We start from the raw sequence: 22,877 nt of genomic DNA, 5'->3' as shown, positions 1-22,877 counted from the left end.
TTGGAAAATACCGAAGAGACACTGCATGAGCGGTTTGTTATACAGTTGAGAACAGCGCTCTTGCCCAGCCGCTGTAAAAGGTCACAACCCTGCTGCGACGTTCACATGATTTTTTCGTTTAGTCAAACGTTGCACAGACTTCTTTTCGGCACACCCATAATTTGCATCCAAAAAATTTATGTTTGCACTTTTTTTTGTTTTTTTTGTTTTTTTGTTTCAAGATTACCTTACCAGCTATGCGGCCGACGACTCAACTAAGGAGTTAGCTGCCGGAATCTTGACAGCCGAGTACCTTTTCTGCCCTGCTTGGACGACATAAAGCGGCAGGCAATCAGAGTGGATCTATGCCTCTCCTATTAGTTAACGGCAACGACCATCCCGGTCCTAGTAAGAAGGATGGTATGCCGCGACAGGTCACCCCTGATTCCTTGTCTTCTTACGGATGCCTTGTAATTATTGGTCGACTTGCGTTGGGAGCGTAGTCTGATAGGACAATAAAGTTCTGCCAAGGTCGGTCATTTATTTATATCAGCATCTTCAATAAACGTCTGGACTAACCTGGCTCCGTCGAGGCATTCTGATGAATGACAGAACCATCATCATCCAACCGCCTTCTACACCTTATATCGAATTTTGCCGTCGCAAATTACTTCTTCCTAATTTTACGCATTGTTAGTCAGTCTGACGATACAATCCCGTTCTGTAATTCGTTATTACTCGCTGCTGGGTATCTATGGCAACTGTTCATCTCGGAGTACGACCGTCTCCCAGTCGCCATGGCTTCCAACCTTGCTCGTTCGGTACTTGTCACTGCAACACTAACGCTTTTCCAGCGACAAATTTACGGAACCCGAAGCGGTTCTTTTCATGAACAATAAAGACCACCGAAAAACCCGTTGCCAAAGAAGGATGAGAGCTCGAAAGGATGAGTACAAGCCCAAGGGTCCGGAGATTGTAAGCTCTTCGAGACGCAGATTTGAACCGACGAAACGGCATGCACCTGCTCTAACGAAAGTACGACTTTATAAAGATACAGTATATTCTAGGAGCATCCTATTGTGGTGTTCATTACTATACGCTGGGAAGATAGACTTTGTGATATTATAAACTCACAATTTTTTGACTCGGAAGGCTAACCGAGAAGGATGTCGGCCATTTTATCCTGCGTCAGTAGTCTGTTGGGAATATAGCAAGGTACATTTCCATGGCGAAAGCCAAAGCTCAAAGCATGTAAACTACGGATGAGAGCACACTAAGTTTACTTTACTTACCTATGATGAATACGAGCGGTCGCCTCAACATGTTTTTGAAAGCTGCCGTTATGTAAACATTAGGTTTCGCCTCTTTCAGTTCGTCATATAACATTGGAGACGGCCTGCTTTCTGTTTTAAGTTCCGTCTGTCTTGCCCAACAGCATATGCTCGACGTCTTTGATGCTCAAGGTTGCAGCTGTGGCTACTTGTAGCCGCTATTATTATCCAGTAAAAGGATGCATCCTGAGGCTATTTGCGGTCATCCTCTGAAGAATAACATTCGTGATACCAGTATTTGGAAACTTGTCGATAAGGCTTTGGTCTTTTGCGGCTAGCAGCATTGGGGCATTGTGCGGGTGTATTGTCTCATAGAAACTGTACGAAACCAATTACTGTACTGTTTTTTTTTTTTTTCGAAAGAAGCATACATGAAATTGCATTGAACGCTTGAACTAATGTGTTACCTTGAACGAATTATTGAGAGCTTAGCAGGCAAAAAGGAAAAGAAAAACCCGAAAATTAAATTAGGATGGAGAAAAATGACATGTATAAGCTTTTCCTCGGCTCAAAACTCGTAGTACAAGACTCGAAGTTTATCTTCGATGGTGATGATCGATTATGATGAGCGAGTCGGCTATATGTAATAAGCATTGTCAGGATGATGGATATGTATGAGATCTTGATGCAATGATAGCAAACACTTCTCAACAAAAGGAAAAGAGAGAGAGAGAGAGAGAGAGAGAGAGAGAGAGAGAGAGAGAGAGAGAAAGCGATAGATCAAAAAGCAAATAAAGGGAGAACCAGATTCTAGAAGATAAGAAAATTATCACGAATGCATGAATGGTAGGCACTTTAATCAGGTCAGCTACACAGATCAAAGCATATCTGCTCTCATGCACATCGTTCAGTCGCCAAAAGACGAAGAGAAAGATGGAAAGGACATATAACTGATAAAACCAAATTAAAGTCGCCCATCCAACCTTTTTGGATAAATAAGGACGTTCAAGCGTAGTTTACTATACTGCTTTTCAAACGCAGTAAGACGTCGGGGTTATTTGACCATTCACCCTCCTCGACCTTAAGCAGAAGTCAATGGATATCGTTTGGAATTGTCACCCCCGCATCGTTCTTTCGCTCGGTTATAGCTTCTTTATTTTTTACATCCGATGCTAATATGGAATGTGTTTCTTCTTTTTCATCCCAATCCATCATGTCTGCAGTACGTTAATATTGAAAGGGGCACCGGTACATTAAAGTTTCAGTCATTCCTAGGTGCTTGAGAGATAGCCATCGCTGTCTTTCTTAACTGTGCTTTCCTCTGTATTGTACATCATCTTCTGTATAATTCTGATGCCGGGTTTTCTGTGTAATCTTGGTGGCACTGTTCATACATATCATAAGAGGTTCGCTAAACTCAAAATTGTAAGAAATATCAGGCGGTTGCACCTCTAAAACATCTTTGTATATGGTGCAGCTGTATTAGAAGCTTACAGTAATCTTGCCTCTGTATCAAAAATGAGCGCTTGCCGGGATAAGACACAACGAGCACCAGAGGTAATCGAATTTTTTTATTTACATCTTATTCTGCGACAGGGGTAGCCTTTTTATCGAATACAGCCAGAATATTCTGTCTAATGGCGAAATCATCGAGCTTGTTGCTGGTGACTGTGTTGGATTTAGCAATCTTGTCTAAGCGTGCCTTCTCAGAAACAAGGAAAATGTCGCCAAGAGACAAGATTTTCTCCATGATCTTCACGTAATATTTAGCATATCGGCCCTGAATTCCTTTCGCAGCAGCTTCAGCTTCGGAATGAATAGTCGTACGTGCGTCTTTGTTGGACTCCGTCATAAACTTGATGGCAAGTTTGTCCATTTCCTGGATGCGGCCAGCAGTGCTCTCAAGTCCGCCACCAACAACTCGCTTGGTACCGCAGTGCTTATTCAAGAAATCAATAAATCCAGCCTCGGTTCTAGGACCCTCATAAGGAATAGGGTCGCTTGCACCAGCCGCAAAGAACTTGATCGTAGGGAAACCAGAGATATCAAATTCACCGCCAATGTCACGTTCGGAATCTGCATCAATTTTCGCGACTTCGCACTGAGATTGAACCAACGTCAGCATACATATTTTGTCATCAGATCTACGAAATCACTTACAGTGGGTTCATTGGCAAATGCGGAAGCGACTTTTTCGTAAATGGGAGCTGTTTTGATGAGAGGTGAGTACGACAGACGCAAAAATTATTGAGGCTAACACCTTAAGAACTTACCGAGGTTTTTGCAATGACCGCACCAAGGAGCATAGAATTCAACAAGAACACCTTTCTTCGGATTCAAAGCGACTTCATGGAAGTTTTTGCTGGTCAAAACAGTAACATCGGACTTCTGGGCTCTGATACGAGGACGAACGCCTAAAAAACCTTGTGAGATAATCACACTATCTATTCGCCCGTTCCTCTGAATTACCTGACTTTTCTTGAACAAACTTTGAGAGTGATTCAAGATCGCGTCCGCTGGCATAATCTTCAACACCTTCGACAGTGGAGACACCCTCGGGGAACCACTTCAAAGTAGGGAAGCCACGGATATTGAACTCGCCAGCAGCATCGCGGTAGTTATCAGCGTCCAATTTCGCAATCACAACCTGATCCTTGGCGTGGGCAAATGCTTCTCCCAGTTGTTCGTAGATAGGAGCGAGCTTTTTGCAGTGACCACACCAGGGTGCATAAAACTCGACCAAGGCAGGTTTGCTGCCATCGATAACATGCTTGAAATTCTTATCAGTAAGCACCACGACATTGCCTTCTTCAGTGACAGTATAAGACGCAAGCGATCCCGTTTGGCTACGCAATAAGTCGAGAATATCGGAAGGAGAGTTGATGTTTTTCAACTGGGCAAAGGCGTTATTGACAAGATTGGCAATCTTTTCAGGATTGGCCGACTTGACTTCGGTAATCACACGCTGAGCATGAGCTTGGATTTTGACAGCGTTGAGTTCTTTGGCATTCTGAACCAAGTTCGTGGCAATTTGTCCTCCTTGATAGTGATCATACCCAAGAAAGGCAGCATTCACTATCAACAGCAGAAAGAAAACCTTGCGAAAGAACGACATCTTGTTCGTTAGCTTCACTTTTGTTCTATTTCACGGGTTGAGAAAAAGAACCAAGGAGAAAGCAATTCAATAAAAAAAAAACACACGAGCAATTCCCAATAGCGCGTAACGTACTGCTTTCTCATTTGCCGAATTGAATGTGCACTCCGACATCTTGGGGGTGCCGCTGATTCCAGACACGGCTGAATTTGAACATTTTGTATGTTTATGCGTTTGAATCTAGGTTCATAGTCCTCGTCTTAATTGGTCGTAATAAGCGTATTACTATGGGACAGTTTGACAATACAAAAAAGAAAAGCCCTTCAACATTCCAGTGAGAGTGAAGCAACAAGGCTATAAGTCGTTGTGAAGCTACGGGACGACCATCTCACGGTCTGTGAAGAAACAAGTGCGCGTCCATCGCTGGTATCATCAGGTATCCAAATATGAAGTATCGTTTGCGGTTAATTCAATCGAAATAAATATTATGCGCAGTCCGTTCATAACTTATCGGCGCTGCTTGCGTCAGGGCGAGAGTTCAATTCTACCGAGAATTTTGGATTCCTTCTTCCATTAAAAGGACAAAGCATAGCGTCCTGCTTATGGTATCTGAAAGAATCTTCGCATGGCTCACAATTTCAGGCAAGTAGAGGTCATCAACGCATACATAAACAATCATACACAAGATGTAAGGCTGTTTTTCCAACTTGCGGAAGTGGTGGCGTTAATAAAAGTTGTTCGGTCGGGAAGCTCCTCTAGTATTGCGAAGACTTTTCCGTGGTCTAGACAACAAGGGCCGTTATCTTAGTTTTGCTAGACACCGTGCACTCTTGTCGGCTAACGAGCGGAGCAGTCGTATACTTTTGTTTCACCGTATAAGATTGACTGGTTTCTCGGGGTTGAAAGGGGGTTGGGGGGAAGTAGCTCCTGTCTTCCCGGTGCTAATTGCGGCAATTGCATGGAAGCCATGCGGCCTCTGCTTTATTTTTGCTTACAGCCATCGACCTGTGAGTCAATCTAGCTGGAAGTAACAGTGCAGGGTTCAAGAATTCTTTAAAGTTATCGTCAACTATAGCCGTAGTTGGTTCAACTCTCTGGACTTGATATTAGCTGTCCAGTTCCAGATGGAATTTTATCTTTCCGGGGTGATACTTTTTATCATCAACATTGTAAGCAAGCCGAATCCGTTTCGGCATATGTGATTGCATTCTTGGGTAAAACGTCCAAGTCCATATGTAATGGATTATCTTCACACCCTGGTATCCTGGGGGTTGACACATCTGGATTCCGAACGTTAACGTTTTCCCTTTCGCTTGCTCAATGACGATGGCCCCACAGTTGATTCAAGCAACTATATCCTGTACTCTATATTACATACCTTGCGATTATTATACTTTAGGCTTTGCGTATTTGCAAAGTTGGTGCTTCAAATAGCTCATATACAATTGGATTGTGTGCACGGTTGGCCTTTTGTCATCGTTAGAAGCCACTATCTTTTATTGCAACCGATGTTTTTCATGACTTCTACTTTCAATAAAATGTATAATACGAGTTGAAAGATAGTTTAACGAACTATCCATTAGGTCTGTACCAAAGTTATGTGTACCTGTGTATCCGATCAGCCAACATAAGACACTTGAATAAAGACATCCCGATCGATCTCTCTCTAACATTTCTTGAGACTACTTCATGCAGCTATTTCATACACTCTCTTATTAATGGATAAATATGACGTGAAGCGATGAGAAAAGACACATGGCGTCTTCTTCCTGCTTCATTATTGGGCAATAAAGGTTTTAGCTACAGTACGAGGGATCGCCTCTTTTTTCATGTCTATAAAAGACGACGCATCTTCCATCCATTTTATTTCCTCTTCATCGCACATCTATTTTCTTTTTTTTGCGCAAAACCATCCATCTATCGCGCCATCCATTTTTTTATTGCTCATTTTCATCAACATTTGCTCAAATCACCCATCCTGTACGTATACTCATGATGACTACAACTGTGCTATCAACGACTGAACCTCCACAAATAGCTTGCGCACCGAAGACTTTTTTTTTTTTTTTTTTTGTGGTCAACAAAGAAACTTCTTTTTTGAAAGGTACTGTATTTGTGCTCAAGTCCCCTTTGTTTTTTGAATGCTATGCCGAATCACTTACTTCTTGTGTGCTTCTACTGTGTAGCTTAAAATACTGAAGAAAAAAGCCCATGCCTTGGCGGTGTGTGGTGGCGGCTCCCGCAATGCGGTGACAACAGTTTTTTGTAAGTACAAGAGAAGAGTAAGTGTGACTATGATTTCAACCTTTTTTTTTTTCTTTTTGTATGTGTCTTTGTCCTTTGGTTTTCTCTCTTATTTGATTACTTAAAACAACATTACCTTGCCTCTTTTAAAAATTTTTACCCAGAGTTTTTCAATTAAACTGTACGATTGACCTGCTGATAACCGAAGTTCGACGCTCAACAGACATAATGTTCCCGAAGCTTGATTAGAACCGGAATTTCGTCGTCTTAATTTGCTAAAACAACTTTATATCTTGCGTAGATCAAATATTTTGTTCTTATTGAGTTCCTTTATCAGGGTCGCTGGCATCCAATGCCGAGGATCTGACAGCAGTATCAAAAGCATTAATATTGACAGTGATACTTATTAAAAAATTTACGTTCGAATGAAAAAGGAGGATCGACGTTCAGCAGCGAGCACAGTTCGCATGCCGTGCAGGGCAGTAACCGCGTTACGACTTTTTCAATCACGTGCCTACAAAAACCAAAGGTGGGCCTTGTTTCCTTCCATAGATGGAAGCCCAGCCAATCAATCTGGGGACCAAGTGAGATTTGAAACAATGTCCAATCAAAAACGAAGTAACTTTTTCCTCTTAGTCTTGGCAAGTCACGGTTTCGGATATTGAATCTGATATGGTTTTCACGTTTTATGGAAAATAAGTTGTATATATGGAAAAAGGGGATTTCTTCTTCGAAAGAGATCGACGATGACGCCTTTATTGACGGATAAAACTGGGGAATGATAAAAACGCCTTGCCGTTGTTCCGAGCCCAAAATATGTAGACTCTCTAGTTGCTGATCCACAAGGTTTGATCTTAGTTCCACAAACCTGTCCACTAACGTTCGCAATTTTAAAGTGCAATCATCCTTTCTATCAAGCACAGTGGTCACACTGCTCCAAGTAAATAGGGATAACGCAACGGGGATGATACATTTAGCCACATTTGTTATGCTGCCCATCTAATGTATTGTTACATCCGCTACTTTGAATCAATGAGACAGGATGCAGTTGAGCAAACACAAGTCATCAAAAAGACAAGATCAATATAAAGCACAAGATATAGTAAAAGAAAACGTATGGCGAAAGAGCGCTTGATATTTTTGATCAGTTTTCTACGGATGTGGGATGTCCGAGAAAAAGAAGATATTTCGTTTTCTGCATGCAGCGATTTTTTTTCCAGTCGGAAAAATGAGCCGTCTTGTGACTCTGTTCTGTTATCAGTTACAATACAAAATATACAATCAAAAATCCATCATTCCCTTCACTTTTTTTTTTTTTTTTTTTTTTTAATTTCACAACATCTTTTTTTTTAGTTGAATATTGAAGGATATAAAAAAGGCTTCTGTATGACCCTCTCACAATCACATACATTGCACAATTCGCTACCAACAACGATATCTTCTATACCGACATCGGTGTCACGACCTTTCTTCTCTTCAACTTCTTCTACGAATTCACAGTTAAGCTCATCATCGACGGAAACGGGCAGTGATCATAAGGAGAAGGACAAAAAGAAGAAAGAAATTAGTGAAGTATCAGCAACTATCTGCGCTAACTGTGGAACTACAACTACGCCTTTATGGAGACGAGCCCCCAACGGCGATACCATCTGCAACGCTTGTGGACTCTATTTGAAAGCTCGAAATGCTTTACGGCCACCGACGCTGAAACGAAACACTGCTCGCAAGACCGCTGAAGCAGTAGCAGCGGCCACTGCGGGGGATTGCGGTAGTGGTCCCGCCAGCGGTTCCTGCCCTGGTGGCAGTCAATGTAACGGAACCGGTGGATCATCTTCCTGTGCTGGCTGTCCCGCTTTCAATCAACATCAAGTCAATCGTCATGCTCTCATTTGCGCCAATTGCCGAACCACAACGACACCATTATGGCGACGAGATGAAGCCGGAAATACTATTTGTAATGCATGCGGATTATATTACAAATTACACAATGTCCATCGTCCCGTAAGCATGAAACGCAGTGTTATCAAGCGTAGAAAGCGAGTCATTGTTGTGGAAGCATCGGATAATGAAGAAGAACATCCGCGAGAACAGGATGAACTCCTCGAGGAAAAGGCACCAACCAACAGCAGTGATGAAGCCAGTAGCAGCTACGATGTCGAAACCAACGATGTTCAGCAAGTATCTCGAAAACGACGGTCAAAGCAAATGATAGAGAAAAATGGAAAACGGCATCTTGTTGTGAATGGCACCAAGTCCCTAGATGACACGGTTCATTCAAAAAATTTGGTTCTCCCTGTCCCCGCCATTGAAGACTACATCATCCCCAAGCGAAGTTCAGCGCCAATGACCCATCTGCCCAACGTAACAGAGCCTGTTCGTCCGGTGGGCATCACGCTACCTCCACCACCGCCACCACCTGCTCCATCCTCTTCGTCTTCCCAAGAACATTCTGCATCGGCCGTAACTTGTCCATCTCCGCGGACACCGCCCTCAGCCGCGACACCATTTTTGCCCCACCTTGACAAATTATCTCAATATCCGCCTAATGATATGACTCCCCAATCTCGACAGCATTCATCTCCCTTACAATCCAACAATTCCCCTTCTCCTTTCTTAGATTCGCAGCATGATTCTATCTCACTACCGCCGATTTCTTCAGAGCGACGGCAGCATCGATTCGATCCTATTCTGGATTGTCGGGATAACCGAAGTTTGCCACCAATATCTTTACCACCGCTTTCATCGACTTCATCATACCCCACTTTGGCTGAGTTTGACGCAGCGCTAGCTAGCCTGGATCGTTTACGCAAACATATCCATCCTGACCATGCCAACACACTTGCGCAACTATCGCCATCTCTGAAGGAAATTGTAAAAAAGATAGAATCCATTGTTCATCCGCCATCTTTATGATATATAAAGTAAAACTAGCAAATAAAGTATAGTACATTTAAAAGCAAAACCAATCAATGGATTATTTCCATTTTGTACAAGTAAAGTGGTTTTCTGTTGTTGTTTTTTTGTTTGTTTGTAGATAGAAAAAAGAAAAAACCAAGAACTATATATTACTGAATTATGAGTCGATGATATGTATATGAGGCACTTTCCGGTCCCCGAAAGAAGGCGAAGAGGAGGAAGACAGTGTCGTAGAATACAATTTGGATTTTTTCTTCTTTAACCAATCCCATGGTTCATCTCGATAGATATTTGATCGTTTCGCACCTGGTAATTCATGTCTTGGAGAAGACGCTGCTGAGCCTTGATATTGGGATTCATCCTCGCCGTGCCTTTTTTGATCCTCATCCTCCCTGCCGTCTTCCTCTGTCCACCATCCGCTCACCAATCCCAACTGGACGGTGATAGTGGAAATCTGATGTCTCTGCATTGTCGCTATATGTTCTTGATGGGTGCCATAAACGGGATAACGTCTCTCTGTCAGGATTCGACTGAGTCGTCGTTTTCGTTCATAAAAGAAATTATGATTGCTATCTCTGAGTAACGTGGAATCGAAAGCCACGCCAGCCAAAGGTATTTTTGCCACGCCAATGATTTCTTTTGCTGATAAATCCACTTGTTCAGAGTTTCTATTCGAAATATCGGTTCCACTGTCGCCGTCGACGTCTGTATTGTCCAGCACCAAAGAAATATCAATTTTCGCATAGTTATCCAGCCACTGTTGAATGTCGTAAAGGTGTCCACGAAGACGGAAACAGGCCGGCAAAGGGGTACGATTTGGCGATAAGGACGTCGCTGGGCATGTGATGTGTGTTGAAAGGAGATTGTAACTGAAAAAGGCTCTACCCTGAATACCTCGTCTTCCATTGACTGTTCGCTGGCGTTTTAAGAATGACTGTGGGTTGTCGGTGTGGAGGATATTGAAGTAAAAGGTATAGGTTGACAATCCTTTTCCGATTTGGTGGTAACGTAAACTTTGTTCGGTCAATGTGGGTGGACAGCGAGAAAATGATGGAATGGGTTCAGGACTGAGATGTTGTCGACGTTGCGGCTTTGGAGATGAGGTGGAAGTAGAACGCAATCGGATGTGGTTCAATGCAGTAGAAAGTTGATCAACGTCAATATCAGAGGCAGATTTGTGACTATCAAACTGCACGGAGAGATTCTGACCACTGCGACTCTGTTTGTCTGAGGATGATTCGATGAAGGATCGTGCTCGTCGTAGGCGATCGGGTGATCTTTTCGGCGCTAGAAAATCGGTAGTAGGCATAATGATGGAGCGTCGTTTCTCCCGCAAGATATCTTTTTCCGTTTCCACAGCTGATCTGGCGCGTAGGAGAGGAGGGGTTTGTCTACAGGTCATGGAAGATTGTGAACGATGTTTGTCTGTAGCCAAAAGGTCCTTGAAGGAGATGTTTTGAGCTACAAAGGAGGAAGCGGTGGTGGACTGGGGGCGTGAACTACGAGTACGGCGTCGAGCGGAATCGAATTTGCGAGCAAATGAGACCGAAGGCGGAGGGGTGGATAAAAGCGTGTGCAAAGACGGTTCGGAAAATAGCAGAGGCACGTCGCCACTGCTTGAAGGACTTAATAAAAGAGAATCGGTCAATGCACTCATGGATCGTAATTCCAAGCCTGACGATGCTAAATCTTCTCCTTCCGTACTACGATTGTCCTGCTCGGTTTCCTTCTTTAGTTCAAACGACTGCCGTTCACGATACTTGACGTAGGGAACTGAAGGAGTAGGAGATGACGATGGTTTCGTGGGCCGGTTGATTAGTTTCGTGTCTGCTATACTTGACAATGCAGGCTTCTTGTCACGCATGGCGACGATAAATATACCCGCTTTAATTTGCTCCTTGCGATTGGATAACGAATGCCATACGCCTTTATCCACCACAAACTCATTTACTTGTTCCATGCGTTTTGGACCATTGCGTTGAACGACCATTTTGGCAGTAGATAATTGCAGTTTCATGGTGCCCATGACTTGGCGTGAGGCTTCGAGATCGAGTTTGCCAACATTGAGAGAGATGTGGGCGTCATTGGCACGTAGACGATGTAGTAACTTGGACGAAACTAGGTACGCGAGTGTTGTATGGAATGAGACTGTACCGTCACGAGCGATAGGAGCAGGCGCTGTACTAATAACGGTGGTGGGTGGAATGAGGTCGTCCACGGAGGAGGGTAAGAGCAACTCCAGTTTGCTTTGCACGGAGATATCGTGTTCGGCGCTGTGAGAAAAGTTGCGACCTATGAATGGGAAGACGTGGTGGTTCAGTGGATATGTTTTAAGAGCCACGCTCGCAGAATGGGCTTGTTTCAGATAGGATTTTTGTTTTTCTGATTTTCCTGCAGACCTTGTTGTATTGCTACCAGTATGGCATATTCACATGTCTTGGTGAGCAATAAAGACATGGTTGGGCTTTTTTTACGTGTAGTATATGTTGCCTTTCCTTCTGTAGGGAAGATGGATGGTTATGTGTATACTGAGGATAGGGAGAAAAGAGAAGAAGGGAGGTAGGAAACCGGCTACGGAAACTTGAAGATGTATGTAGAATATGAACAAGTTATTGATAAAAATATATAGTACACAGGACAGCACACAACTTGCACTTCCACAAAAAGACCAAAAGAAAAGGAACGATTTTACTGAAAATCACAAAAGGGAAGGGGAAAAAAATGTTTTTTTTTTTGGGTTTTTTAGTGGTGTGACAAGAAAAAAAATAATTTCCCTCCTTGCCTTTTTTTTTTTTTCCTCATTCCCCTGATTGTTCTGTAATTGTTCATCAAGCTACAATTATGACCATGAAATTTGGGAAAATGGAAAAAAAAGAGAAATTCGTATTTAGAACAGAGCTATTACAGTTAAGAGAATTCCATCGACCTTTTGTATTTTTTTTTTCTTTTTTTTTTTTTACTCATGCAACAGTGGGTTATTTCATTTTTTCTGTTTCATCTTTTTTCACTTTTGGATTCGGGATCAGTGACTTTTTTGTTGGTAAAATGGCCATGAATAAAGACGTATACGTACTGAATGCATGTATTTATTCACTTAAGGTCCAAAGTTAAACCCTCCTTGAGGCGCTTGTACTTGCTGGAAGCTGAATTGACCGTTTTGCATATCGGGGGCCATTTCCGCATCGGCTTCGTCGTCGTCTTCGCTGAAATACTTGTCGATCACATGGTATGCCTTCTTGTAGATATCGCTGTTATCATGTGTTTGTAAAGCATGGATATAGTCAACACCACCACATTCTTCGATAAGCAAGGCATAGGGGTTCAATCCGTCCGCCGTGTTGAGCTTCTCCACTTCGCCCACGCGTAAGAGGTTATCCAAACCATCCAATGCCACCATGATGATCTTGTTATCCATCGATGTCAGGATATCGCAAAGAGGCTTAATACAGCCTTGTGACACCAGGTACTTGATTTGTTCAGGTCGGTTCAATCCACCTGATGTCGCATTGCAGATAGCCCAGCAAGCTTCCTTTTTCGTCTTCAACTCGCCGTGAGCAAGAATAGCGATCAAAGGAGAAATTAACCCGCCATCGATAACCGCTTGAATTTGCGTAGCGTTGCCAGCCGTAATATTTGAAATAGTCCAACACGTCTCTTTACGAATCGTCTCCTTGGGAGTCGACAAAAGATGCAGCAATGCACTGATAGCGCCACAGTTAATGATCACCTGGGTCTGCGAGTCGTCGCCTGTCACAATATTGCCGACGGAACGCAATGCAGGTGTTTGCACCGAAGTCGATGGATGACTCAACAGTTCCACAAGACGGCTGCATACGCCAGATTCCACAACAGCCTGGATACGATCATTCGAACCGTCAGACAGATAGGATAAAGCCCAGCATGTGTCGATTAAAATCTCCTCATCTTGAGAGTACACAAGTTTCACCAACACTTGCAAAGCAGGAGCAATCTGGACACAACAAAAAAAAATGGTATGTTAGTATTTTCGCGTTTCTCAAGGACAGGGCATTTTCACGCTAGTCATCTTTCTTCCCACACGCGCGCCTATTTATCTCCCCTCATGCCAAAACACATAGTGACAAGACAATTACCAATCGCCAATCGGGTTGAGGATTCTTGCCGCGACAAAAGTTGGAAAGTGTCCACGTCGCGTTTCGTAACATGGATAACTTGGCATTGCTTTCAAAGATGGCCAACAAGGATGGCACAGCACCTTGTTCGAGAACAAAATCACGGCATCGAGGACTGTCACCAGCAATGTTGCCAAGAGCCCAAACAGCCTATCATTCACAACAGAAGTCAGTTTTTGCTTGATACGACAATTATTTTTAAAAAGAAGTCAAAGTAGTACCTGTTCTTGCACTTCGGGTTCTGGGCTGCTCAACAACTCGATAAACAAAGGAACAGCTCCAGCTTCAAGCACTTTCTGAGTTTGTTGGGAAGAACCAGAAGCGATATTGGTCAAAGCCCATGCAGCTTCGAACTATTATAAAATGAACATGTTCATGAAGATTCTTTAACATGAAGCAGTCAGGATTCACTTACTTGAAGAGAGGTATGAGATGAACGAAGGAATTCAACAAAGCGAGGAACCACGCCGCACGCAATGACTTGTTCAATGGGAGGATTCTTTTCCTTGGATAGTAGCTTTCTGAATTGAGTGGTCGTCATCAATTGAAGTTCAACGTCGTTGGAATAGACACCTTGCACCATGCCAGGCAACACTTCCATCAACTAGTTATACAAATATACCGGTTAATCAGACACCCAATTATCAGAAAATAACAACATGAAAACCTCACCTGGGAATCTAAGTTGGCAATATCATCGACTTCATCATCAGAATCGTCAGGCAAATTGTCAAAATTTCTTCTCTTGGCTAGATTCTCTTCTTTCTTTTGCTTTCGAATTTCCACCTGAGCAGTTTCGCGACGACGTCGAATCTCTTCAGGTTTGAATTGACTACGGCCTTTGTAGGTACCGCGACGAGGATCAGCTGTAGAGTCCATGATTGACCCAAATGCAAGTTACAAGAGGAAAAAAAATTTAAAAAGAAAAAAACAGAAAAAGTGATTGAAATTCAGAAGCTTAATGAAAAAAAACAATTACAAAAAAATTGCAACTGCACGTAAAAAAATGGGCAAAAATTTTGACAAGCTGCAGTAGTTACAGGATTGAGAGAGCATTTATTGATTTATATGTGTGTTGTGTGTAGGCAAAGAAAATAACAAAAAACATGGTGTAAGAGATAATAATTTTTTAGGCTATTTACAGCATCATCTTAAGAGGATTTTCCATGTACTCTTTGAATGCTTGCAACCAAGTAGCACCAACAGCGCCATCAACAACACGATGGTCAGCGCTCAAAGTCACTTCCATCACGTCACGCACAGCGAAACCGGATTCCTGGGTTTCATCGGCAACCACCTTCTTTTGAGTACCACCAATGGCGAGAATGCAAGATTGAGGGGGGTTGATGATAGCAGTGAAGTGCTTGATGCCGAACATGCCCAAGTTGGAGATGGTGAAGGAACCACCCTGATATTCGTGAGGTGCCAGCTTACCGTTGCGGGCACGGGTGGCCATATCCTTAACCTGAGCGGAAATGGAAGACAAGCCCTTGGATTCGGCATTGGCCACAATAGGAGTGATCAAACCGGTGGGGGTGGCAACAGCAACACAGACATCAGCAGTGTTGTATCTAGAAAAATGATGAAAATTTTAAGGATTTCTTTTTTTTTTTACTCAAACAGTAAAAATATCATTGAAACTTACTGTCTGATGAAATCACCCTGCCATGCGGCGTTGACTTCGGGAACCTTCTTCAAACTGAGGGCAGAAGCCTTGACGATGAAATCGTTGACAGACAACTTGTACTTGCCCTCGGCAGAGTTGTTCAAGACCTGGCGCAACTTGTTCACCTTGTCCATGCCGATCTCAACAGTCAAGTAGTAGTGAGGAACGGTCTGCTTGGATTCTTGCAAGCGAGAACCGATGATCTTTCTCATATTGGAAGTAGGGATGTCAGTGAAGGCATCACCAGCCGCACCCTGAGGAGTGTAAGCAGCGGGAGCAGGTTGAGCAGCAGCCTTAGGAGCAGCCTGAGTTTGAGCAGCAGCGGGAGCTACATTGTAAACCGTCAGTATCCAACAAATTCAAAAGGCATTTCAAATATAGTTAGAAACATACCACCCTTGAAGCCCTCAATATCAGACTTCACAATTCGGCCGTTGGGACCGGTACCCTGAACTTGGGAAAGATCAATGTTACGTTCGTTGGCCATTTTCTATTCCAAAAAGCGCGGTTAATTTGTTTTTTGTTCGTCGCATATCGTGTCATGGTCTACTGAAATCTTACTTGAGCCAAGGGGCTAGCCTTGATGCGATCTATTATAAAACCAAGAAACGCATCAGATCGCTCATTCATCATCCACCACAAAGATTATTCATTTCTCTTACCACCACTAGCAGCGCTGGCGGAAGAAGCAGCGGGAGCGGCAGCGGTAGCGCCAGGAGCAGCAGGAGCGGCTTCCTCGGCTTCAGCGGGCGATTCCTTGGTTGCAGGAGATTCTTCCTTGGCGGGTTGGCCAGAGGAAGCATCCTCCAAAGTGAAGTTTTCGAAAGCGGCAACATCACCCTCATCTTCGACAAGAATAGCAATGGGCTAGTAGATGGCAATCATAATCTTAGAATCCGTGCATTATCTTCCCTCTTTGAATTTTTTTTTTTTCTTTCAGAACTTTGATCTAACCTTGCCGACGGGAACATCCTTATCACCTTCCTGAACGAGGAACTTGGCAATGAAACCTTCCTCCTGGCACTCAAAGTCCATCTGGGCCTTATCGGTTTCGATTTCCAAAAGGACATCACCAGGCTGCATTTCATCGCCAACCTTCTTCTGGAAAGCACCAATACCACCAGCAGTCATACTGTATAAAATTCGTGAGATCAGTCCAATTGCTTATTGATACTCTACACGCGATGAATCAGGCGAGCGGAAAAATATACTTACGTAGGCGAAAGAGCAGGCATGGCAATGACGTTGTGCGAAGGGAAAGCTAGATAACGCCATAAAAATTTCCATGTCAACATCTTCATCCAGAAACAAATAAACACAGTCTGACAACTCACACTTGGAGCTGTAGAAACGGATATCCTTTTCGTTGTTCAAGTTGACCATAGCGCGAAGAGCGGTGAATTTGGAGTTGCTATTGGCGAGGAAGGACATTAGTTTTAGACAAGCGTATTTCTTTGTGGGATTTGTCGACGCTAATGTCACGTTTCTGCGTTGGTTTACCTAGTAGCAGAGAAAGCACGTACGGAGCTGTTCAAGAGGGGAACGGCTCTAACCGAGGTTCTGGCAGCCGAAAGGCGTGCGGAAGAAGAGAGGCCGCAGGCGGCACGGAACAACTGACGTCTGGCAGAGGACATTCGATTAAAATGAATGAGGAACTGAAAGAGAGGACTGGTAAACCCAGGAGAGACAGTGGAAAAAAGTGGGAAAAAAAAATTTGGTCTCGAAGTATAATACCCCAAAACTTTTTGTGACGGTATAATTTTTGTTTTTTGTTTTCTTTCGGAGCGAGCATTCCTATCTTCGGCGAAGAGATTTCGAAAGTCCGGGGCACCATTCGGACACGGCAGGCAGCCATATATCGCCATCCACTCATGGGTTGTATCACACTGCAAACGAAGCCGGCCAAGATATTTTGCAATGAAGCAGTAAGCGTAATGTCCGTCGGAAGTCGATCTTCTACGGCACATTTCCATACGCTTTTTGACGAAATGCCCCGGCTTGGGCCAATCATTTTAATCTGTCCAATCAAAATAGAGAACGATATGCCTGCTGTGGATGTGTTTTGATGATAAAAAGGGATCAATATATTCGGTTCGATTGGCAAGGAATCCAAGTGATTCATATCACCTCTTGCTTTTGCTCTAATTCGCAAAGGATACAGACTAAACCTACAGAATACGCACTCAGAAGTTATCTCATTCAATCAAAAAGCCAATGATTGAAAAGCGTTGAGTTTCGGAAAGTCAAAGATATTTTACATGACGTTTTTTTGAGTTTTCAAATGGCGCATCACCTGTATGTGACCCGAATAAATCCAGGAATCCAGGTTTGGGTTGGCTAGTGATGTTACTGCGCACATTTTGGGAGCCCAAATAGCAACGCTATAGCAACACTCACAGCGAGCACGTTAAAAATCGGGCGCTGACCACAGAAAAAATCTACATACGCTCTTCAACCATATTTCCACTTCTTATGCTTGTGAATCCAAACTCTAGCTCTTCCTCGACTTCCCAATAGAATTTTACGGACGGCGACTTATCTACGCAAATCCCTGCATCAGAAGAATTTGAGAAACGAGCGCCCACTTTATCAAGGTCGTTCGTTTCAAGATCTCATCCAATAGAAAGAGATGGAAGGCATGGATCCCAAAGTCAAAGCAGAGTAGAATTCGAGGAGGAACCTTTTTTTTTTTATCGATTTGGCATGGACATCCTTGTTTGGCTAGTGACATGTAATGTATGTGGTCAGTCAGGTCACGCAAGCAGTCGATCATCGATGTACTCTTCACGCAACCAAAATCCTTGATCAGGTATGTGACCTTTGTTTCCTAATTCCTTTAGCCTCTTGTTCTGATACTTTTATACATTGGGGCTAAAGCAAAGCGTAAACAATCGGCAAAAGTTAAGCCAAAAAAAAAAAAAAAAAGAACCAAAGGCCAAAAATCACCGATTGCAAAAACATTCATCGCGTGCGTATATGACCCTTTTATAAACCTAAGGGAAAGCAATAAGGTTATCTTCGGCTCTGAACCTCGACAATGTGTTTCAAAGAGCTCGCATCGCTCTGATTAGGCTACCCGCGGACAAATGGACAGTTAACACGACACAACACATCGAGCATATTCTGGAGATATCAGAGATTCGACCAAGAGTGTAAGTTTTTAATTACTATATTGTTGTTGTTTTGCTCTCTAAACTCATTGGATATTATTGCTATAGTAATGTTAATTTAAAGCAGATGTGATCGATGATAATCACGAACGAGACGCGCAACGATCAATTTTCCCCCTTGCGCGTTGAACATTTTCGATTTTGTGTCACGTTAACAGAAATAACACTTTGACGCGAAAAACTGCGTGTCATCGATCTCAGTCATGTTATTCGGTTCCAAAATAATAATTCCTGAGTGGAGCACAAAAAAATACAGAATCAGCGAACAACAGATCAGAAACACTAACGTTGATCAAAAACCATTCAACAAGTTGCGCGTAAACCCATTTTCGCGGGGTCCAATCAAATTGCGGCAATTTTTCCAAATGCATGTTGGCATCGTGACGTTCCTTGAAAAAAAAAAAGGGCCCGTTTGAAATCAGTTTGGTGAAGCTGCGGCAACCCCACCTTCGCTTTAGTTTCCACTCTTATATTTCATGATTTTGAAAAAGCCAAAAACACTTATTCTGCAAGAACAACGAGAGAAACAGCAATTGGAAGCTTCTGTTAAACCTGATCGTCCCAAGAGAAAACGTACTGTCGCATCGTACCGTGTTGAGGCTTCGATCGATGACGAGACCGACTCGGATTTCGATGAGCACGATGCCAAACGACAAAAGGCAAATGAAGCTGTTCGCAAAATATTAGGCGATCTATCCAACGCCTCTGCACGCTGCTACCAACCTCTAGCTCGCTTACCTAAACATTACGATCCTTTATCGGTTCTCAACAAAAAATTCAAAATCCCAAGCAGCATCAACGGAAGCCAGTCTGTCGATGACTCTTCATTCGGTGTACGTCGCACGCTTGGTATGCGACGTCGCGCCGGCGTCTTACGCGCACTTCACGATCATACCGCCGAAAATGCTTTGGTTTTATGGGACCCTGCCGAAGAAGAAGTTCCCGAACCCACAGAACAGGACGAAAAGAAAGCTTCCACCGGTAAACGAGAGAAAAGTCTCTCTGACATCCTTGGTCTGAAGAAGCAAGAGACAAAGAAAGTTCACGTCGTCGTCGACCCTGTACTTGCCAAAGTGCTGCGGCCGCATCAAATTGATGGTGTCAAATTTTTATTCCGATGCACGACCGGCAAAGTCGATCCAAATGCATATGGGTAAGTATGCTACATCATCGCCAGTCTCCTTGCAACCATCCTTACTTTCTTCCTAATTAGGTGTATCATGGCCGATGAAATGGGTCTAGGAAAGACTCTTCAGTGCATTTCCCTCGTATGGACCCTTTTGCGTCAGTCCGGCGAGTTGGGCAAACCTACCATTAACAAAGCCATCATTACTTGTCCATCAAGTCTTGTTCGTAACTGGGCGAACGAGTTTGGTATGTACTCTGCCAGAGAATTATATCGTAATACGTTAAAACAATGCTCACTCTTTTTACTTAGTCAAATGGCTCGGTGAAACGCGTGTCCGCCCTTTAACGATCGACAATGCTGGCAGCAAAGAAAAGATTAGTGCTATCAAGCGATGGGCTGCAGCCCAAGGACAGCTCGTCAATCCAGGTATTGTGTAACACTAACCGAGAAAAAGGAAACAACGACTGAATCGATATATTCGCCGCTAGTCCTCATTATTTCATATGAAACCCTGCGCTCCTATACAAAGTACTTGAAAAAATGTCCTGTTGGCCTTTTACTTTGTGATGAAGGCCATCGACTGAAAAATGGAGGTAAGCAGAGTCAGATTGGATGTATTTTTTAAGGTTTAAGCTGATCTCATATTTTCGCTTTAGCTTCTCTCCTGTTCCAGGAATTGAACAGTTTGCAAGTACGACGACGAGTCATTCTTTCAGGAACACCAATTCAGGTAAGATATGGAGGAAAACTCACGGCCTTGTTCATGCTGGTAACCTTTTTCTTCTTTTATAGAACGATTTAAGTGAATATTATTCCCTTCTTGATTTTGCGAACCCAGGTTTGCTTGGTACCACCAACGAGTTCCGTAAAAATTATGAAAATCCTATTCTTCGCGGTCGCGACGCGGATGCCTCCGATAAAGAGCGCCAAATTAGTGACGAAAAGGTGGCCGAATTTTGGGCCATTGTATCCAAGTTCACCATTCGTCGCACAAACGATATCCTCAGCAAATACCGTGAGTACTTTGCGTTACGGTTGGCAAATATTGATTTGGAAACTTACCGTTAGCCCTTGTTCTTTTCTAGTTCCTGTGAAATACGAACATGTCGTCTTTTGCAAACTTGCGCCGCTACAGCAAGAACTTTACAACATATTTCTGACTTCTCCCGAGATCCGAGGTTTACTGCGAGGACAAGGCAGTCAACCGCTCAAGGTATATACATTTCTGCTTGCACTATTAAGACCGTATGTTTATGTCTGTCGTAGGCCATCACCATGCTCAAGAAACTGTGCAACCATCCTGCATTGCTTGATTTGCCCAATGAACTTGAAGGATCCGAACGTATTCTGCCTCCCAATTATCAAGGAAGCAACCACAAATCCTTTACTGTCAATTCGTCATATTCTGGAAAATTCATGGTCCTGGATCGGTACGTCTTTTATCTTGCAATTTACAGTTATTGTCCAGAGCGAGGAAATGCCTGTCCACTAATAATCGCAATAACCATAGAATGCTGGCCAGAATCAAGAACGAAACAAATGATAAAATCGTACTCGTCAGTAACTATACCCAAACACTGGATGTATTTGAAGCTTTTTGCCGACAAAAACAGTAAGCCAGTGAATTTGAAGTTACCCCTCACCTTGTTATTGCTCACTCGGTCGTTGTAGATATGGCGTTCTCCGATTGGATGGGTCGATGAATATTCAAAAACGGCAGAAACTTGTCGATCGTTTCAATGACCCAGAAGGAGATGAATTTGTATTTCTACTGAGCAGCAAAGCAGGTGGTTGTGGATTAAATTTGATTGGCGCCAATCGTCTGGTATTATTTGATCCAGGTAAAAATACGACATCAAACCCATCTGAAATTTTGACAAAATTCTAATGAAGGGCGCTTTTTGTATCGATAGATTGGAATCCTGCAGCCGATCAACAAGCGTTGGCCCGTGTGTGGCGAGACGGGCAACGCAAAGATTGTGAGTTTGCGAGCTATGAATTATTCTTACATCAACACTGACATTTTCTATTCCCTGAAGGCTTTATTTATCGCTTCATCGGTGCCGGCACAATTGAGGAAAAAATTTTCCAGCGACAATCCCACAAGCAGTCGTTATCCAATTGTGTAGTCGACGAAGCCACTGATACCGAACGCCACTTTTCACTTGCAGACATGCGTCAGCTTTTCCAATTGAATACAGCAAGCGAGTGCGAAACTCATGATACATTCAAATGTAAGTAACTATAAGAAACAACGTGGACTTGCTCAAAAACCTAATTTGAGACTCTACAAGGCAAACGCTGCATTCAAGGCAAACAACATACACCCTCACAGAATATGAACTACGGAGATGCTAGCACGTAAGCTTTCAAAATTTGTTTGTGATTCATCTATATGTATAAATTGCTGACACGGAGACCGTCTCTTCTTGATAGTTGGGATCACTATAATAAGGATCTGTTGCGCTTGCCTGATCCAATCTTACAATCTGAAGCTGGAAAAAACATCGTCTCCTACGTTTTTCAGTATATTTCTCACATGAAATAAGGCTTGCAAAACCTTATTGTAAAATAGCATTTCTACAGACACACCTTGCATAAATTAGAATCATCTTTAAGCGCTTCTTTCCACACTGTTTCCCTATCCTATGTGGGTCAGCCACTTTTATTCTCATTTTGATCACTTGAAATCATTGTGTTGCGTATGGTGCGAACACAACTTTTACTATTTGTTTCAATTTCATATTTTAAACAACCAAAAGATATTTTAATGTCAACATAGACTGCAGTTTTATTGATTGACGCCCAGACGGCGGCGGGAGGTATAGGTGCGATGGGTGAACTTTTTAACTTCTTCATCAGCTGCCCATCCATCCATTCCGAGGTTGTATGCCTCAATGTAGCGTTTACAACGCTTGAAGTATCGTCGAATGAAAGTGGAGGTTGGTTGGCCGGAGATGCCTTCTCCAGAGCAATTAGAAGTCGATGCTTGAGCCCATTGAACGAATTAGTCACAATTTGCTCTTACGTCGCGCTTGTCATCGGCCCAGTGGCGCTCGATCCAGTTGCCCTCGCAATTATATTTGGAATAAAGGTCAATGAGCAAATCGTTCTCCAGGAGACATTCTTGCAGTGCGGACATCTGGAATTTGAAGTCATCTTGGGCAGCTGAACAATGCTGCGCACAGCAACTGACAACGTTGGTTGACAACGCAACCGCCACTTTCGGCCTCTTTGCCAGGCGAATCATCGATATC

At 43.2% G+C, this 22,877-nt stretch overlaps 7 protein-coding genes across 7 annotated transcripts; 2 read left to right on the top strand and 5 right to left on the bottom strand.

Moving 5' to 3' along the window:
- Positions 1-2,656: 2,656 nt before the first annotated feature.
- BYT42DRAFT_81960 (thioredoxin-like protein) lies at positions 2,657-4,447 on the bottom strand. The gene is made up of 4 exons (XM_051572850.1): positions 3,720-4,447; positions 3,524-3,664; positions 3,411-3,439; positions 2,657-3,351 (listed from the first exon to the last, which is right to left on the bottom strand). Exons 1-4 carry the CDS (start codon positions 4,363-4,365, stop codon positions 2,833-2,835), a joined length of 1,335 nt encoding a protein of 444 aa, XP_051420795.1. The 5' UTR covers positions 4,366-4,447; the 3' UTR covers positions 2,657-2,832.
- A 3,462-nt stretch (positions 4,448-7,909) lies between these two features.
- On the top strand, positions 7,910-9,551 carry BYT42DRAFT_581575 (uncharacterized protein). Its single transcript, XM_051569625.1, has one exon. It carries the CDS (start codon positions 7,975-7,977, stop codon positions 9,499-9,501), a length of 1,527 nt encoding a protein of 508 aa, XP_051420794.1. The 5' UTR covers positions 7,910-7,974; the 3' UTR covers positions 9,502-9,551.
- Positions 9,552-12,202, bottom strand: BYT42DRAFT_581574 (uncharacterized protein). The gene is made up of 2 exons (XM_051569624.1): positions 11,904-12,202; positions 9,552-11,796 (listed from the first exon to the last, which is right to left on the bottom strand). The coding sequence occupies exons 1-2, from the start codon at positions 11,959-11,961 to the stop codon at positions 9,662-9,664; spliced, it is 2,193 nt and encodes a 730-aa protein (XP_051420793.1). The 5' UTR covers positions 11,962-12,202; the 3' UTR covers positions 9,552-9,661.
- A 4-nt stretch (positions 12,203-12,206) lies between these two features.
- On the bottom strand, positions 12,207-14,664 carry BYT42DRAFT_581571 (importin alpha protein). Its single transcript, XM_051569623.1, has 5 exons — positions 14,328-14,664; positions 14,071-14,259; positions 13,877-14,008; positions 13,617-13,805; positions 12,207-13,474 (listed from the first exon to the last, which is right to left on the bottom strand). Exons 1-5 carry the CDS (start codon positions 14,532-14,534, stop codon positions 12,599-12,601), a joined length of 1,593 nt encoding a protein of 530 aa, XP_051420792.1. The 5' UTR covers positions 14,535-14,664; the 3' UTR covers positions 12,207-12,598.
- Positions 14,665-14,691: 27 nt separating this feature from the next.
- Positions 14,692-17,003, bottom strand: BYT42DRAFT_581567 (pyruvate dehydrogenase complex dihydrolipoamide acetyltransferase). The gene is made up of 9 exons (XM_051569622.1): positions 16,822-17,003; positions 16,656-16,732; positions 16,537-16,582; positions 16,276-16,453; positions 15,984-16,188; positions 15,883-15,911; positions 15,715-15,811; positions 15,301-15,649; positions 14,692-15,226 (listed from the first exon to the last, which is right to left on the bottom strand). Exons 1-9 carry the CDS (start codon positions 16,953-16,955, stop codon positions 14,794-14,796), a joined length of 1,548 nt encoding a protein of 515 aa, XP_051420791.1. The 5' UTR covers positions 16,956-17,003; the 3' UTR covers positions 14,692-14,793.
- A 1,964-nt stretch (positions 17,004-18,967) lies between these two features.
- Positions 18,968-21,985, top strand: BYT42DRAFT_616846 (P-loop containing nucleoside triphosphate hydrolase protein; the record flags this gene model as incomplete). The annotated part of the gene is made up of 13 exons (XM_051572117.1): positions 18,968-19,644; positions 19,705-19,865; positions 19,930-20,046; positions 20,109-20,213; positions 20,277-20,350; positions 20,413-20,635; positions 20,706-20,833; positions 20,887-21,050; positions 21,131-21,232; positions 21,292-21,461; positions 21,534-21,599; positions 21,660-21,854; positions 21,915-21,985. 13 exons carry the CDS (start codon positions 18,968-18,970, stop codon positions 21,983-21,985), a joined length of 2,253 nt encoding a protein of 750 aa, XP_051420790.1.
- Positions 21,986-22,426: 441 nt separating this feature from the next.
- On the bottom strand, positions 22,427-22,822 carry BYT42DRAFT_472203 (uncharacterized protein; the record flags this gene model as incomplete). The annotated part of the gene is made up of 2 exons (XM_051563571.1): positions 22,427-22,608; positions 22,636-22,822. Coding segments are annotated over 2 exons (369 nt in total), but the record flags the coding sequence as incomplete, so codon positions are not given.
- Positions 22,823-22,877: the final 55 nt, after the last annotated feature.

Source organism: Radiomyces spectabilis, assembly GCF_025331425.1.
Source record: "Radiomyces spectabilis strain NRRL 2753 chromosome Unknown BYT42scaffold_11, whole genome shotgun sequence".
Lineage (NCBI taxonomy): Eukaryota > Fungi > Mucoromycota > Mucoromycetes > Mucorales > Radiomycetaceae > Radiomyces > Radiomyces spectabilis.
The sequence above is the reverse complement of the archived record's forward strand: the minus strand, read 5'-3'. Positions and strand labels throughout refer to the sequence as shown.